Genomic DNA, 16273 nt, shown 5'->3' with positions numbered 1-16273 from the left:
ATTCTCATTTTATGTAGCTGTTGCAGGTCTTACATCTAAAGGAAATAAATAATATTTAAGAATAAATAAAAAGGCACCCAAAACTTGACAAGGATGGCAAGCCCCCTAGAGGAAAACCTTTTTACAAGTGGTGACCCACCACTGAAAAGGCCCATTCTTACGTTTCCCCTCTCCAGACCTCCTGTGGTGGGCGCACATGGAGAAGAGGCTGGGTCAGTTCCTATGGAGAGAGGCAGTCCTTGGGAAAGGGCTGTAGCTCAATGGTAGAGCATCTGCTTGCATGCAGGAGGTCCCAACCCCTGGCATATCTAGGTGGATCTAGGAAAGAACCCTGCTTGAGGCCCTGGAGAGCTGCTGCCAGTCAGTGTAGACAATACTGAGTCAGATGGACCCAATGGTCTGACTCAGGATAAGACAGCTTCCTAAGCTGAAGTACTGGGGCTCTGAGATGCATGATACTTTATAGGACAAAACCAGCACTTTGAATTGAACCCAAAAATAATTGGTAGCCAGTGCAATCAGTGCTTAATCCAGCGGTTCTCAACCTGTGGGTCCCCAGATGTTGTTGGAATACAACTCCCATCATCCCCAAGCTCTGGCCTTGCTAGCTAGGGGTGATGGGAGTTGTAGTTCAACAACATCTGGGGACCCACAGGTTGAGAAAGGCTGGCTTAGACCATCTTGCATCAGTGAGCAACCTGGCCACCAAATTCTACACCAGCTGCAGTTTCCAAATCATCTTCAAAGGCAGCCCCACATATAATGCATTGCAGTAACCTAGTGGTGGCTGCTAAGTATTATGGCAGGGATAGCAAATATGGTGCCTTCCATATGTTTTGAACTGCAGCTCCCATGAGCCCAAACCAATATGGCTAATGGTCAGAACTGATTACAGTTGCAGTCCGATATTTATGAAGTGCACCACACTGACTACCCCTATATTAGGGAGTGGAATCCAACACTGCATGAGCAGTGCATGATATGATATCTACTCACTGCATGAGCAGTGATATCATGATATGATATCTACTCACTGCATGAGCAGTGCATGCATGATATCTACTCACATAGTAGATATCCCCCCCCCCGTCGCTTTTTGGCCCTTGCAACTGCTGAAAAGTCCCTCCAGAAGGGCGGGGAGGTATACCAAAAATTGTGGGATGTGTCATATGGGGGCGGGATTAGCTGAAAATGAAGGAATCTTGTGTTCAGATAATGCTACCTTATAAAATAGCACTGTCAGATACCTTTAGACTACTAACTACTAACACTAGAATACTAATTCCACTGATTTAGGCAGGATTTCAGTAGGCAACAGATGGCCTTAACCAGATTATTGAGATGTGTGTGACTTACTTTAATGTGTTTAAATCCAGACGGTTAGTGACTAGACTTAAGATTCTGTGAGTGGTTCCAGTTAACACTTAATACGCAAAGTAAGTTTGTATTGCATAACTGTGATTACAAGTCTTATAGTTAACTCTAGTGGTTCCCCACTAATCTATAGATAAACTGTCAGGAAGTATTGCATATGTTCAAAGTTCTGATTCCAGAAGTTAATGTCTTTTCATGGGATGGTTTTACTCACTGTTACTCAGAGTAGACCCAGTGAAATGAAGTAACATGATTAAGTTAGGTTCATTAATTTCAATGGGTCAACATTTTATTGACCAACAATGATGGCCTTCTATTACAAAAGAAGCTTTTAACGCTTTAACTTTTAGCACATCAGGGCTTACAGATATCAAAATGATTAACTTAATTTAATACATTTTAAATCTGTGCCTTTACTCTGTATGCTGCAGAGGTCAACAGGGTTTTGTTTCAAAATATTCTGGGCTGTTTAATCTGCACAGCATTCCACAAACAGTTATTGATCACTACTGAATAAGATAAATTGATGACATGAAAATGTTTTTACTTTATAATGCATATAAGCCGTTACAGTCGTTTTCACTTGACAGCATATAATAGTTGTTAAAGCAGATCAATGGCATTTCCATTTACCTGACTATGTTATGCAAAAAGCATTTACTTGATACAACTGTCTAACACTTATCAAACTAATTTCCACTTCCCATGCTTTATATAATATCCATAGAATACAACACATGACAGTGCTAAGCTTTGAAGATTCCCTTTGGTCCCCCTGCATCATAAATTCTGTCTTCTCACTAAAAAGCATAAAATGCATTCCTAATTCTTTTAAGCATTTATTTACCTCAGGCACCTTCAGAAAACTCCATTTATAATATGAACTGCACAACAAGGGTTCATTATTTTAACAACAAAAATAAAACACTTTCAGATACTAAAAAATGGGTTTTTTTCTCCCATTGATTTGTTTTAAAATGCACCTTGTAAAGAAACACCAAATTTTGGTACTGTATTGAGTTCCAGAAGGTAATAGATTCAAGTTGTGTCACAGGGTTGACAACAGACCTAAGCCATGTCACAGACATTATATTTTTCTTATTTTTTAATCTCCAGAAATATTTAACTATTGGGTTCTCAATGAATAAGAAGAAAAACCAGATACCAGAAAATATGGCAGTGCAACTTCAACAGACCTATAGCCAGGGCTTTCTTTTTCAGCCGGCACTCACCAGAACTCAGTTTCAGCACCTCTCAGGTGGGTGCCATTGCCGTTATAAGAGAACAAGGGAGGCGCTCATGAGTTTCAGCGCCTCTTTTTGTAGAAAAATAGCACTGGTACAGCAATTATAAAAGCTTATTGCCTCAAATATTTTATTCATAATTCTAATAGTCTGACCAGTGTAGAAGTGTAATTTACTTTTACATGGTCCTCCATCTATTTAAAGCATAATTTTATAATGTTAAAAACTACAAGAAAACCAGTTTGAGTCTATTCTTCTGTCTCCTTAGATGAGTTCTTAATATGATTCTGGAGAGAATAGACTTAAGGGGGGGGGAAAGGTTCTACTGGGTAACCCCTATTTATTTAAAAATTTTAATTTGCTTTGTATTTTGCTTTCTCAGGAGAAGGGGCAGCACCAGACATGAAAAGAGATGGACACAGAAAGTGGTTGCATCCATTCAAGAGAATGGAGAGAAGCCTGCTTGCTCTGGAACTCCATGTATGTCAGAGCAATGAACTGTCACATTTCATCGACGTTCCACAATTCTCCATACTACCCAAAGTGCCTAGGACAACCTAGTTAGATGGGTGGGGTACAAATAATAAAAATATTATTATTATTACCTTGATGCTGCTCGTTCCCATTCTTCTAGCCACATCAGATAGCATTTTAATGGTTAATTGGCTAATAATACACAATTTGCATCGATCAAAAGTCCCCAACTCATTTAATAGCCCTTTCCTCCCCAAGTAACAACTACTGTTGCTGTATCACCTAAACTTTATGGGCCATGAAGTAAGTTACAAACTAAACAAGACTATGCAGTAAGTTACAAACTAAACAAGACTATGCATAGGGTGGCAATGTGAGTGAAAGGTAAGGCTTGTGAATATGTTACTGAAATACCAGATTTTTTATTTTTTTGACATCTCGCGAATTGTATTATCTTAATTAGCCTGGCTTCCAACAAACCCAGTTAGTTTCATCTGCATTGCTATACTAAAATAATAGCACAAAATGTTAAGGTAATTACTTAAAAGTGACCAGTCCAACAATATATCAAGTGGTTTTGAAGAGGAATGGCAGCTTGGTTGAGGCATGCAGAGTTTATACACTAATTCTTCATTAAGTAAACTTCATTTTTAAAGACATAAAATGAGATTTTTAACGAAGTAAAAATACTTCCCTACTGAAATGTTTAAACTGCTCAACAGCAAGACTACACAGCTTAGCTAGAGCAACTTTATAACAACAGGAATATAAAGAATTTGGAATAACAAATTCCTTTAAAACTAAATTACCTTTCAAACTGAATAAATCAGTTTAAAACTTTACTTATATTGGGTACCAAGGCAGGAAATAATGACACCAAACTTTGCCAATTAGAAAAGTTCTGAGAAGGATCAAGAGGTAGAGTCTTAACTTGTCAGGTGAAAGCAGTGAGGAGTGTGTGTAATCTATTAATGAATTAAAAGAGTGCTACAAAACTTTACAAATTAATTATTGGTAGATTACAGAGCTGCTCCAGTGCTTCTGTAATGTGTTGAATAAGCTCTACCAGTAAGAAGTAATAAATGAAGTTGTTAATTTTGCTCCATCCCTGGAGAATAACAGGAGAGGGTGCCAAATGTATCTGAGTTTATATGCAGTAGTAAAATCTAACTGTGCTGTTAATTAACCCTGCCTCAAGCCCCTCCTGGCTGGAGGGCTTGCTAGGTGCGGTAACGGCTAGGATCACTCACCATTCATATTCTTAAAGATGTTTAAAATGGGGAGAATCTGTCGATAATAGGGCACTAAGGCTTCCCCCACCATGTCAGCTGACACAACCAGGTGCTGGAGAACTTTGAGCGTGATGCAGATGACCTGTCGGTTTCGAAGGTTCAGCGCATCTTTGATAAAGGAAAAGAGACAAGCAGAAAACAGAAGAATTAATTTCAGGAATGTACAAGGGAGGGGGAGAAATCCTCTAATGGACAAATTTAATTAAACTGTACTCTGCTGGGGATTGTAAGTGGGCCTTTATTAGCCCAGCTTTGAAGGAACCCAAAGATGGATTGCAGCCCCAATGTTATAAAACACTGCCTTGTCTGACTGTTATTTGTTCCCACAATTTGTGCTGACTCCTCACTAACCCCAAGAAGGCAGCTCATTATTCCTCCTTGCTGCCTATGTTACTGTTTCCAAAAAAGAAAGAAAGAAAAAAAGCTATCAGTAAGTACCACTGGGACTAATGGAACCGCGAAGGCAACCCGCAAATGTTGACAATAGAGACATTCTAATGCAACAATTAGCCTGTTTGTATCTGCTTGCTTAGCAATCGCTTTATTCATTTCAATTAACAATTCTTAGTATTTGAAGAACCAGCACAATGAGACAAATGTTTACAGAGAAAAGCTTGTAGGCTTCTTTTAAAAGACAAACAATCTGATAAAGAATAAGGATTCTTGCCTACTTGAGAAATTTTTGTGTAGTTTTAAGCAGCTGAATTTTGCTATGGCTTTCAATAATACCTTTTGTCTCCATTCACTTATGTTTTATTTTTAAAGGAAGAATGTTGTATTCTCCCTTGTCTTAAAAGTCAATTATATTTTCAAATGTATCATTTGAATACAAATTATCCAAGTTATTGGCCTCCTCCTCCAAAATGATGCAGCCTTGGAACAAATGTTAAATACTGTAGGTTTAAATGTTTACCATGCGTTCACATTTTTGCAAAGTTGTAGCAGAATTTTTAAGCCCACTTGTACAGTTATGGAGGACTGTCTAATACTGATGGATTAGCATATTATGAAGCCCAGCATTGTGAAATCCTTTTTCAAAATAACAACTAAATTTTACACTGCAGATGTCACAGTCAGAAAGACAATCAGAAGGGATATGCTATGTATATATGGTTGAACTTGAATATTATGAATACAGAATGATTTCCATGTGAAGGAAATATACATGCAAATATCAATAATCACGATTAAACAGCTCACAGCTTTATTAAATAGAATGTGGAGTGATACATGAACTATTCAGGATAGCATGGAAGAGGTGTGACTCTAACTTTGTTGTATTACCAGGGAGACTGGCATGGACAGACTAGGGGAGATGTTCCCCTGGCAAAATCAGTTCACCCTTCAGCTAACCTGAGATCGACATTTCCCTTGTAGGTTCCTTATTTGAAGCAACTGTAATCTCCAAGGGTTGAACTGCTGCAGTTGGCATGCCATTTCTTACAATTAAAATATCATTTTATACCCTTCTTTATGAAGTAAAAAAACCTCCACTTTCCCAGTAACAAAAAGATTTCTCTGCTCCACTAAGAAACTATTTTATATAAGAATGTAGTAATTTAATTATTATAAAAATGCCAGCGTTAATAATTTAATATACATAAGGATTTAAGTAAAGATAACCCTGTCAAAACCTAGCTTTATTTTGACCTATGGGAGCAAGAGAGGAGCTACAACAAGCCTGCAAAACCATATCCAATTACCTGGGAGTAAGCCCCATTCAGCTTAATGTGACTTACCACTGAATGCATAGGATGTGTTTATTAAGGTAAAAAAGGTAAAGGTAAAGGACCCCTGGATGGTTAAAGTCCAGTCAAAGGCAACTATGGAGTATTGGCGCTCATCTCGCTTCAGGCCGAGGGAGCAGGCATTTGTCCACAGACAGCTTTCTGGGTCATGTGGCCAGCATGACTAAGCCACTTCTGGCGCAAGGGGACATGGTGACGGAAACCAGAGCTGTTTCCCTTCCCACCACAGCATTACCTATTTATCTACTTGCACTGGCATGCCTTCAAGCTGCTAGGTTAGCAGAAGCTGCGACAGAGCAACAGGAGCTCACCCTGTCGAAGGGATTCGAACCACCGGGATTCTGATCAGCAAGCCCAAGAATGGTTTAGACCACAGCGCCACCCGCATCCCATTGTTAATGTATTACTCAACATAATTATACATTCCTGTGGCAATTCAAAGCCTTATTTATGCCTTGTAACTTGTTTTGTCAAAAGAAAATGACCAGATGTTCCACTTAGGGCCATATGAGAACATTAACAGAGAGGAACAGCTTGAGTGCATAACCTTTCACAGGGCTATTTAGTACCAAACCTTCCAGTTCTTAACAGGCCAAAGGAAAAAAATTAACTTATCCCCATATTTCATTATTTGTTGCTGTAAGTCACTGACCAAAAGCAGTTTCTCTTGTATATATACTCTAACTCTAACAGTTCCGGATCATTTAAGATTCTTCCTTTTCCTTGAGTAATGGTTTTGACATCTAATGGATAAAGAGACAGAAACCAACCAGAGCAGATTTTTGTTGTTGTTGTTGTTGGATAGCTTGAAGGAATCTGTCACTCTCTAAGATGCCAAATACGGTAAAAAATAATGATGCTACCTTCCCTCGATAAACAGAATTTTACACCAGAGAATGTGTCTGTGTCCTGCAATATACAATCTCATTAAAAACGTAAAACATTACAATAGTGATAGTGGTGGTGCTGGGAATCTTTTTAATGAAAACAATTTTATGAAGGCTCACTTTCCCTCAAGGAAGTCATAGAGTATATAGACAATGCCAGATCAAATTATTTTTTTTCTTCAAATGTCCATATTAAAGTTCTATGTGATTAGCAAGAATCCTGACAATACTATGAGTTACTGTGACTTTATTGAATTGTATTGTTTTGATGAATTTGTTGCTATTTGCTTTATGATACTGTCTTTGATATTATAGTGATTGCAAAGTTTGTTGGGTTTTTAAAAAATACTATTGTGATTATTATTTTACCCAGGATGCAGAGCACATGGATTTTCCCTACCCCACAATTTATCCTCACAATAACTTTGTGGTGTTAAGAGATGGCTAGTGAGCTTCATAAAGTCCTGGACTAATACAGGACATCCTATTATGTAGTATTGAATCAATACAATTATCGTCACCAAACTATGCATTGATACTAAACATTTTTATCACATCAGTCATCATTTTCAAAAAACGCCCTGCAAGTCCTGGAGTAACATTTTCATTTGGAATATTGCACTGATGGAACAAAACTGTGCTACACCCCTATCTGGCTAATTGTTTGTTTGCTTCTATTTATTATGCTCCACCTTTCCATTCAGTCTCCATGACCATATGTTTCTCCAATCCAACTTTCCCCCCAGCTAATTTGATCTCCAGTTGTTCTTAACACCTGAATTTTGTTCCTTTTGTTCCTCATTTCTATAGTAGACTTTTCTTCAAGATTATCCAGCCCCTTCCAAAAAATTCCATGCTGAACAGTTGTTTCCTACCTTTTGTTTCTATTTCAGCAATTGTTAGAGGAACTAGGATTTAATTAACCCTTCAGACATGGTTGTGCAGAAGCATTAGTTTAATATACTTGTGACAGTAGCTTCATATAGTAGCTGTGCTTGATGGGAAATGATAACAGGAAATTCTGCTTCTTACAACACTAGGAATTGCTGAAGTGACTTTTCTAAGCTACAGAATCCAATTTAGACATGGTAATTGCAAATGCACTTTTTCAGCTATTGAATGTCAATGCTCCAGTATTTCACAACCTTTGATAAAAGAGATGGTTACTTCAAGATAAGTCATCTAGGTCAATTTTTTTTTAAATAAAAACACCCCATTGATTTTAATGGAGCCTGAATTCCTTAATAGGGAATCGATTAAGAATTTAGGGTCGCACTTTAAGTCACACCAGTTTCTAGTGCCAGCTTCGAGAGGGTCCTGGGCAAGGAGCCCTAATGCACCACATCAGTGCTCCCTGCAATCTTACCAAGCAGCATCAGAGGCTTATGTTGGCAGGTAGCAGCACTGAAAAAAGCAATGCTAAAACAATTTTTTATGGCTCAGCACTGAACTGGATGGTGCAGCCACCAGGAGCTAGGAGTCTGATGGCGGTGATCAGAGGACAACATAAGATGAAGCAGGTAAGCAGGGAGCTCACTGAACCAGATGGCACAGCACCAGGGCTTCTAGAACCAGAGTTGGAACCATTACAGTGGTCTGCTGGACCTTAGGAACCAAATGCCTCCCAGGCTCCCACATAACCTCACCAGTCCAGCAGCACAAGGAAGCAGCAGGTGGGACACTAGGGAAGATAAGAGGAATGTCCACCAACAGGCCAGAGAATGGCCTTTGAAGAGACCTGAGTTCTCCAAAAGTGAGTAGAACCTAGAAGAGATGGAATGGAGGCAGAGGCTCAAAAGTCCTCATTTCACTTGATCACCAGGTGGTCTCCTTGGTGCTGCAACAACCAATTTGCCTTGTTCTGTGTGGTCATTTGCAGGAAAATAACAATTCCAATCTCCTGGGCAGACATCAACCCTTCCAAATGGTAAAATAAAATTTAAAAAATCACAATTTTTCAGGCACAATTGGTGAGGAGGAGTTTGGTCACTCAACATGGCACCCATGTCATGGGCACCCATTTAATAGTTCTAGCATGCAACCACTTTCCACATGAAACTAATGAGCTCAATCTTAGGACACACTAGCTAGGAAAAATACGATGTGAGTATTGAGGAAATGAATGAATGAATTTATTAATACGGTCACAGACCAGCGTCATTGAGGAAATGCAATACTCCTACAAGAGAAGTACATTGTGAAGGAAAGATATTAGGACACCCAGGAACATATGGCAACTGTGAATTTAAAGTATGCAGGGATTGTCCAAACCATTAGGTTATATGGGCAGTATAATTCGAGGTTTCTGTAAATCCCTCAGTAGGGAACAGAATCCCAATATATACACATTGTACAGTCCAGGGGTAACAGATCTGACATGTGGAAGCAATTGCATGTTGCTACCCTTCACCACCCAAGGTTTCTCTGTTGCAGGTCCTTTTGCCTTTCACCACACAAATGAATGGACCGAAGTGTCTATCTATTACAGTACAATATCTTTGTTTATACAAACATGAACACTTGGCTTCATTTAGCTGAATGGAGGCAGTGCAAAAGGACTTCAAAAGGGGGGTGGGTAGGATAAAGGAACCATGAAGGGAGCAACTTTTTTTGGCACTTAGAGCCGCAAAGTAGCTTCTGCTGGTCCTTCCTGTGTGAAACAACTTTTATCTGGAAAAGCTCAAAGGCAGAGAGAGCTGGATTTCAAGAAATTCCCAGATCAATCTAGATTCTGTTAGAAAGGCATCTTGTCTTGATTTAAACAGTTAAGATAAAGTAAAATATCCACCTCCCTAGACAGTACATTTACAAACTGTTAACATTTGCACTCTGTAATCTATATATTTTAACCTTTCTTGATATATCAGTCCCTGCAGGCCATCCCCTGAATTTCTTCCCTGTTCTTGAGCTGTTTTCATGTGTTCTAAAAATACTTTTACAAGGCATTTTGAAAGGCCAGAAAGGCAGTGGAGTCTTACAAAATGTGAAACAATGTGAGCTGATTACATGAAGCCTAAAACACATTTGGGTGTAGTTTCAATTGTCTTATCAAGTTTTAACTGCAAGAGCTGAATTAATCCTTTGTTGTTTATCTTCATTCCATAACTATACTCTCAACCACCCTCACTCAAAAAACCTTCCAATGGGAATCAGCTGCTTTAAAGCTACTGGAGGCTGGTTCAGATACTTGCTCAGAAGGGGTGAAGCTCTTTCGTTCTATCGGTTTTTTTCTCAGGCTGCCCTTGGTGGGGGGGGCGACCCAATTATTGTTCCCTATTTGTGAGGTGGAAGAAGATGGGAGTCTCCCTGCATTCTGCCTTGGTACAAGAAGAGCAAAATGGGGTGAGGGGGAGAAAGATGAAAATATTCAGATGGTCTTCAACTGACAGCAGAAGAATGTTTTGCAACATTTGTACATTTGACAAGCACTCTGGAAATTGTTATTATCTGTGGATATAGGGAGCTGAAAGAGAGGGATATTTGAGAGATTTCCAAAGGAGACTTACCTAGTAATCCTATGTCAGCAGATTATTTGGATGAGATAAAAATGCATATTGGACAAAGTTCACAAATATTTCAAGGTAGTAGCATTTCAAGGTAGAGCAGCGAGGTCAGCACCACACAGATGCACCAATGCAACTGCTTCTGCCAATCTTATGCTTGCAGTAGTGTACAAACACTACCCTGATCTCATCACCATCATGTAAGCAGCAGTGTGGAGAGCTCTGCCACACCATACATACCCTACTGTTCTCATTGAGTTCTCATCTTAACACTTACACTTCTTGGTTTAATTAACTCTCATTCCCCATTAGATCTGAACTGGAAAACTATGATTACTAGGATTGGAACAAGCCAGGATCTTAAACCACGGTTACTTCTGATCCTAATAAGTATAGTTTCAGGGTTCATGTGTAATTGGAAACTATGGTTAATTAACCCAGGAAGTGCTGAACTGCAGTCCACCTTTAAGAGAGAGAGGAAGGAAGGAAGGAAGGAAGGAAGGAAGGAAGGAAGGTGTAGAAGGAGGAGAAGAAGAAGGAGAAGGAGAAGGAGAAGGAGAAGGAGAAGGAGAAGAGTTTGGATTTTATATCCCATTTTATCACTACCCTAAGGAGTCTCAAAGCGGCTAACATTCTCTTTTCCCTTCCTCCCCCACAACAAACACTCTGTGAGGTGAGTGAGGCTGAGAGACTTCAGAGAAGTGTGACTAGCCCAAGGTCACCCAGCAGCTACATGTGGAAGAGCGGGGAAGCGAACCCGGTTCATCAGATTACGAGTCCACCACTCTTAACCACTACACCACGCTAGCCCAAGGTCACCCAGCAGTTGCATGTGGAGGAGCAGGGATGCGAACTGGGTTCACCAGATTCACCAGATTAACCACTACACCACACTGGAATACCATCTTTGCACTGGTGATGCGAAGATGAACCATAAGAGAACCAAGTCTCATACATATCTGTTTAATATATACAGCCAAACCAAGGCCATTATCATGCTGATGTGAAAAGACATGACGTTAGGAATAAAGATGACTAATGTGCTTAAAAATAGCAAAGAAAATGAAGATAAAGCCATTAAAAACTTTTTTGGGGTACTTTTTCACCTTTCTTTTCTGAGTGCTTTTCATAAGATGGCTGGATGGGGACTAGAAGAAAAAGGGCAATCTGGTAATTTAATTTATTATTTACTAAGAGCAGCATTAGAGTCAGGGAATTCAGACAGCACAATTTTCTGGGATTCAGGTACCAAATGTGTGATTGAAGGCAAAAGGCTTCTGGTCTTCTATCTCACAATTGACTCAGATTTGCCATCATCCACTTGAAAGCCTGTCATGCTTTATTGCTTAATTAGTAACTTGTCAAAAAGCTTGAATATATAACTTCAATGTTAGCTTTCCTCCATATGCACACTTACTTTTTATTGGGATAATGAGCTGAGGAATGACAGGAAGGATCTTGTTCCCTCCATGCTCCAGCATGTCATGGATGCCTTGCCGAGCAAAAAACTCATAGGGAAATTGCATTTCACACAGACCATCGAAAAACAGTGGCAGATAGTGATGATAGTCCAGCTTCTCTATCTCCACCTGGAAGTGCACACAGTGGGGAAAAACAGAAATCTAAATTAAGCCTACATTATGTCCAGGTGAACCAAAGGACTCATGACACAGTTTTATTGAGCAATACAAAATTTAGTGTCCACTAGAATAGGGCAAGATGCCAAGTGTAATGTTTGCAGAATGACGGATTCCTTAGTTCCTGCCCAGTAGAACAAAAGCAATGATGTTTAGAAATTTGTGTTTTTTTTTACATTATTATTTCTGAATATTATTTGATATGATTGATCCAGAGAAAAAGGCTCTGAATCAGTATGGAGGTATCCTTCTAACGAAGAATAAGGTTGAGTCTAACAGGTAACTGATTCATCAAATGCAAGTCTGACACAACTGAAAGGCCAAATTAGTTATAACTATAAGAATATTCATGATATGCCCACAACAACAGAAGATTCAACCAGAGACATTTAGATGCTTACTTTGGTAACTCTTAAAGTACACATCTGAATTTTTGATCTCGTATCTCCTCTGGGAAGTTATCAGATAAAGAAATGAGCTGAAAACATAATGATTAGAATAATAATACAGGTTTAGGCTGGAATCTTAACCCCATTTACATAGGAGCAAGCCCTAATGACTTCAATAGGACTTATTTCTGCATAGACATGATTAGGATTGTGCATTCAGCAACTGTGGTCAGGATAAATTTTCTGTGCAACATTCTGCAACATGAAATTGGATATAATGTCTAGACCAATGCCAATCCTTCATTTGGAAAGGATAAATGCAAATATTGAGAATAAACTATGTATTTTATTGAAGTTGACATTTAAATTATGAGATAAGTCATTCATTGAAGAAAAAAAAAACACCCCTGCATTCTTCCATTTTTCCCAGCATCTTGCAGAACACATTTTTAATAATGCTGACATCTAAGAATGCTCCCTCTAGATTAATAGTTTCAATGTGAGAGAACCAAGTCCATCAAACACAACTTTGAAGTCAAGTTTAATTTGGCTTTATTTCATTACAACAGACTATATTGCTTCAGAACTATTATCAAATTCAAATTATTGTCTATTGTTTTCATTAATACACAGAGTAATCCCATGGAAGTAAGGGGGGGGGGAGACTCCTTGGCAGAGCTACTACCATTTCTTAAGCCTGTTGGCTCAATGTGGCAAGAATAAGAAATGGGATAGCTTTCCCCGTTTTTATTTCCCCTGTATCAAAACCCACCCACCCAATGACACCAATGGGAGGGAAATTACCTCAGCTACAAGGTTGATAGAGTTCTTGGCCCTTTGGGAGGGTGTCAAGGAAATAAGGGTTGGAGTGGTCATAAATGTTTTTATTAATTAAAGCTTTTATAATTTTACACTAAGATGAAGAAAAATTGGGAGGAAAGAGCCAGTGTGGAGTAATGGTTTGGATTTGATATCCCGCTTTATCACTACCCGAAGGAGTCTCAAAGCGGCTAACATTCTCCTTTCCCTTCCTCCCCCACAACAAACACTCTGTGAGGTGAGTGGGGCTGAGAGACTTCAGAGAAGTGTGACTGGCCCAAGGTCACCCAGTAGCTGCATGTGGAGGAGCAGAGACGCGAACCCGGTTCCCCAGATTACGAGTCTAACACTCTTAACCACTACACCACACTGGCTCTGGTTAGAGTGTTAGACTAAGACTTGGGAGAGCAGGAGTCGAATCCCAACTCATCTGTGAAGCTCACTGGGTGACCTTGAGTCAGTCACCATCTCTTAGCCTAACCTACCTCACAAGGTTGCAGATGTGAGGATGAAATGGGGAAGAGGAGAACCATGTATGCCACCTTGAGATCCTTGGAAGATAAAGGTGGTGTATAAATAAAATAAAATAAAGTAATAAAAACTAAAATTATACAGAGTTAAATCATGATTACAAAGCATCATGGCACAGCTGAGGAAAGGAAACCAAAATGTGACAAGGTGGGGTTTTTTTTTATACTGAGTGCATACTGCTAGCATACCTCTGTCCCCCGTGCAACAGAAAACTATGAATGGTACTTCTATGCTTCAAGCTTTCCATGGTGGTACTGGAGACACCTCCAAGGATGTTTGTGCCATTTCAGAAGCAGAGCTCATCTCATCCAGCTGAATGGCAGCTACATTCTAAGGGCTCTTCAGCTGACTATAGGACTGCAGCCATAGTTGGTCAATAATTCTCCTGGTTTGACCCACATTAAACTAGCTTGCTTTTTCATGAGAAATGGCCAATCTTGGATTAGATTTGCAAAACCTCTTTGAGAGTTGTGTTTCCAAGATACAGCTGTCCCCAACGTTTGTTGTGACTAGCAACTGGTACCACTTTGGTAACGGTTTAAATGATATGGGATTTCTTGAAGAATCTGCTGGGCGGGTGTGAAGCCAACTGTTCTTTATCTCGCAGTGTTTAATGTCCTCCCACAACATGGAATCCAGAAATATTTTAGCATTAAATTCCACAGTGTGAAACCTTTTACGTTTGTGTTTATTATTTAGCTTTGAAAAGTGTCTATTAAGCAAACATGCCAAGATAAATAGGATTTTTTGTTAACACCCACAACAGGCTTCTACATTTTTCAGTTCTTCCCACAAAAACTATTTTGAATTAAAACTAAAAAAATCCTTGGCTGCACTTAACCGTGTCTGCTGAGACACTGCTAACAGCTGTCTGTAGATACACCCTCTCATAAAGAGAACAAAAGTTACTACAAACTATGCATATAACAAATGTATAAACCACAAAGCCAAGCAGTAAGCAGAAGATCAGCAATTGCCCTTTCTCTGAATTTTCTGACCATCATTTATTTCCAAATTAAGTTTTCCTGTGCTTCTGGAGCTGTGGCCAAAATAGCACCAACCACCCACAAGACAGAGGTAGCAGCAGACACAGGAGCCTCTGATTTAGCTGAATAGCTATAGAATAATTTGTGTAAATTTCATTTGTTGTGATTTTTTATAAGTGTAAATTTTAATATTTATTATAAAGTGAACTTCAGTACAACATTTTGTATCCTCAGGGTAGCTTCCAGGGTCATTCTTCCAAGTACATACATATCACTAGAATGAGTCATTCATGCACCTTCCTGATAGATAGTTTCTTGGCTATTTGTCATTGATGGAACTGTCTCCAATCCAATTGCATGAATGACCCATTTGTTTTTACATGAGTGCACACATGGGAATTGCTCTAGGATGCAAATGCCACATCGAACTTGGCTTTTTATATTGGTATCATAGGAGAAATTGTATTATTACCCCTTAGCACCTCAACTTTTTAAAACAATAACAACAAATATTTCTACTCAGTAAATACCAGAAAAGAGAATGCAAGCCCATTTTGTGCTAGAATCAAAGGGTATATATAGATATGTCATAGTACCTAGAAATATCCAGAGAGAAAGATGCAGCTCGGGACCACAAAGGCATGGTCACTGGGTGTATAAAGATGTTATAGAGGTGTATATACTCTAAGCAATTATTTATAAAATTACCTTGCTCTCTTGGCAGAGATCCTAATGTGATGATATCGAAATGCATGACTTGTATTTTCCTCTACTCATATGTGAATGCTAATGCACATTATATATCTCATTGCCTATTTCTTTAGAGTGAGAATTCACAGTAGGAAAAAGTGTCACTCTTTTCTGCTGGTTTCCATTTCTTTTTCAGTATCTCCCTAAAGATCCCCTGATGAATCCCTTAAAAGCGAGCCATAGAGCATGGTTTACATGAAAGAGAGAGACATGCAGACTCTTTTTAAGCAACAACAGAAAAGGGCCACGGTCAATGGAGGTCTACAAATAACATACTTTGCGGCAGATGAGGACCTGAAATCCTTCTTGGCTGTCAGATTCTGAAGGCAGATTCTGGAACTGCCAGCCACTCACCCCCAGCTGCAAATCTCAGAACAAACCATTAATAGGCCAATCATTTGAGTCCACAATACCAACCAGCCCAATGAAATTGTGATCCAATGCTCACCCAACACCAAGTACAAAACAGAAAGTCTGGACTCCGTGGGCGGAGAGAAATCAGACTACTCATATAGATATACAGATGCGTTTGTAATCTTCCAGGGGGGGAATAAAAGCTCATGACATGCTGCTTTGTCTCCCCCAGATTCATGCACAGAGATCAGAACTTCAGGCCCAGAATTCAGTGCTGAAGGGGTC

The 16273-nt window shown here is 39.2% G+C and overlaps 1 protein-coding gene across 2 annotated transcripts in view; it reads right to left on the bottom strand.

Annotated features, from left to right (window-relative positions):
• PACRG (parkin coregulated) overlaps positions 1–16273 on the bottom strand; it is a 234919-nt gene that overhangs the window by 116140 nt on the left and 102506 nt on the right. Inside the window, exons 3-4 of one of the 2 annotated variants that reach the window (XM_083496650.1) lie at positions 11940–12111; positions 4343–4492 (exon numbers count right to left, since the gene is read on the bottom strand). In XM_083496650.1, coding sequence (XP_083352776.1) covers positions 4343–4492; positions 11940–12111 — 322 coding nt within the window. The remainder of the gene's footprint in view (positions 1–4342; positions 4493–11939; positions 12112–16273) is intronic. The other variant, XM_083496651.1, reaches the window with a different exon arrangement.

The sequence above is a fragment of the Podarcis liolepis genome (genome assembly GCF_965112155.1).
Source record: "Podarcis liolepis genome assembly, chromosome: 3".
NCBI classification, from domain to species: Eukaryota; Metazoa; Chordata; class Lepidosauria; order Squamata; family Lacertidae; genus Podarcis; species Podarcis liolepis.
This window is presented reverse-complemented; position numbering and strand designations above follow the sequence as displayed.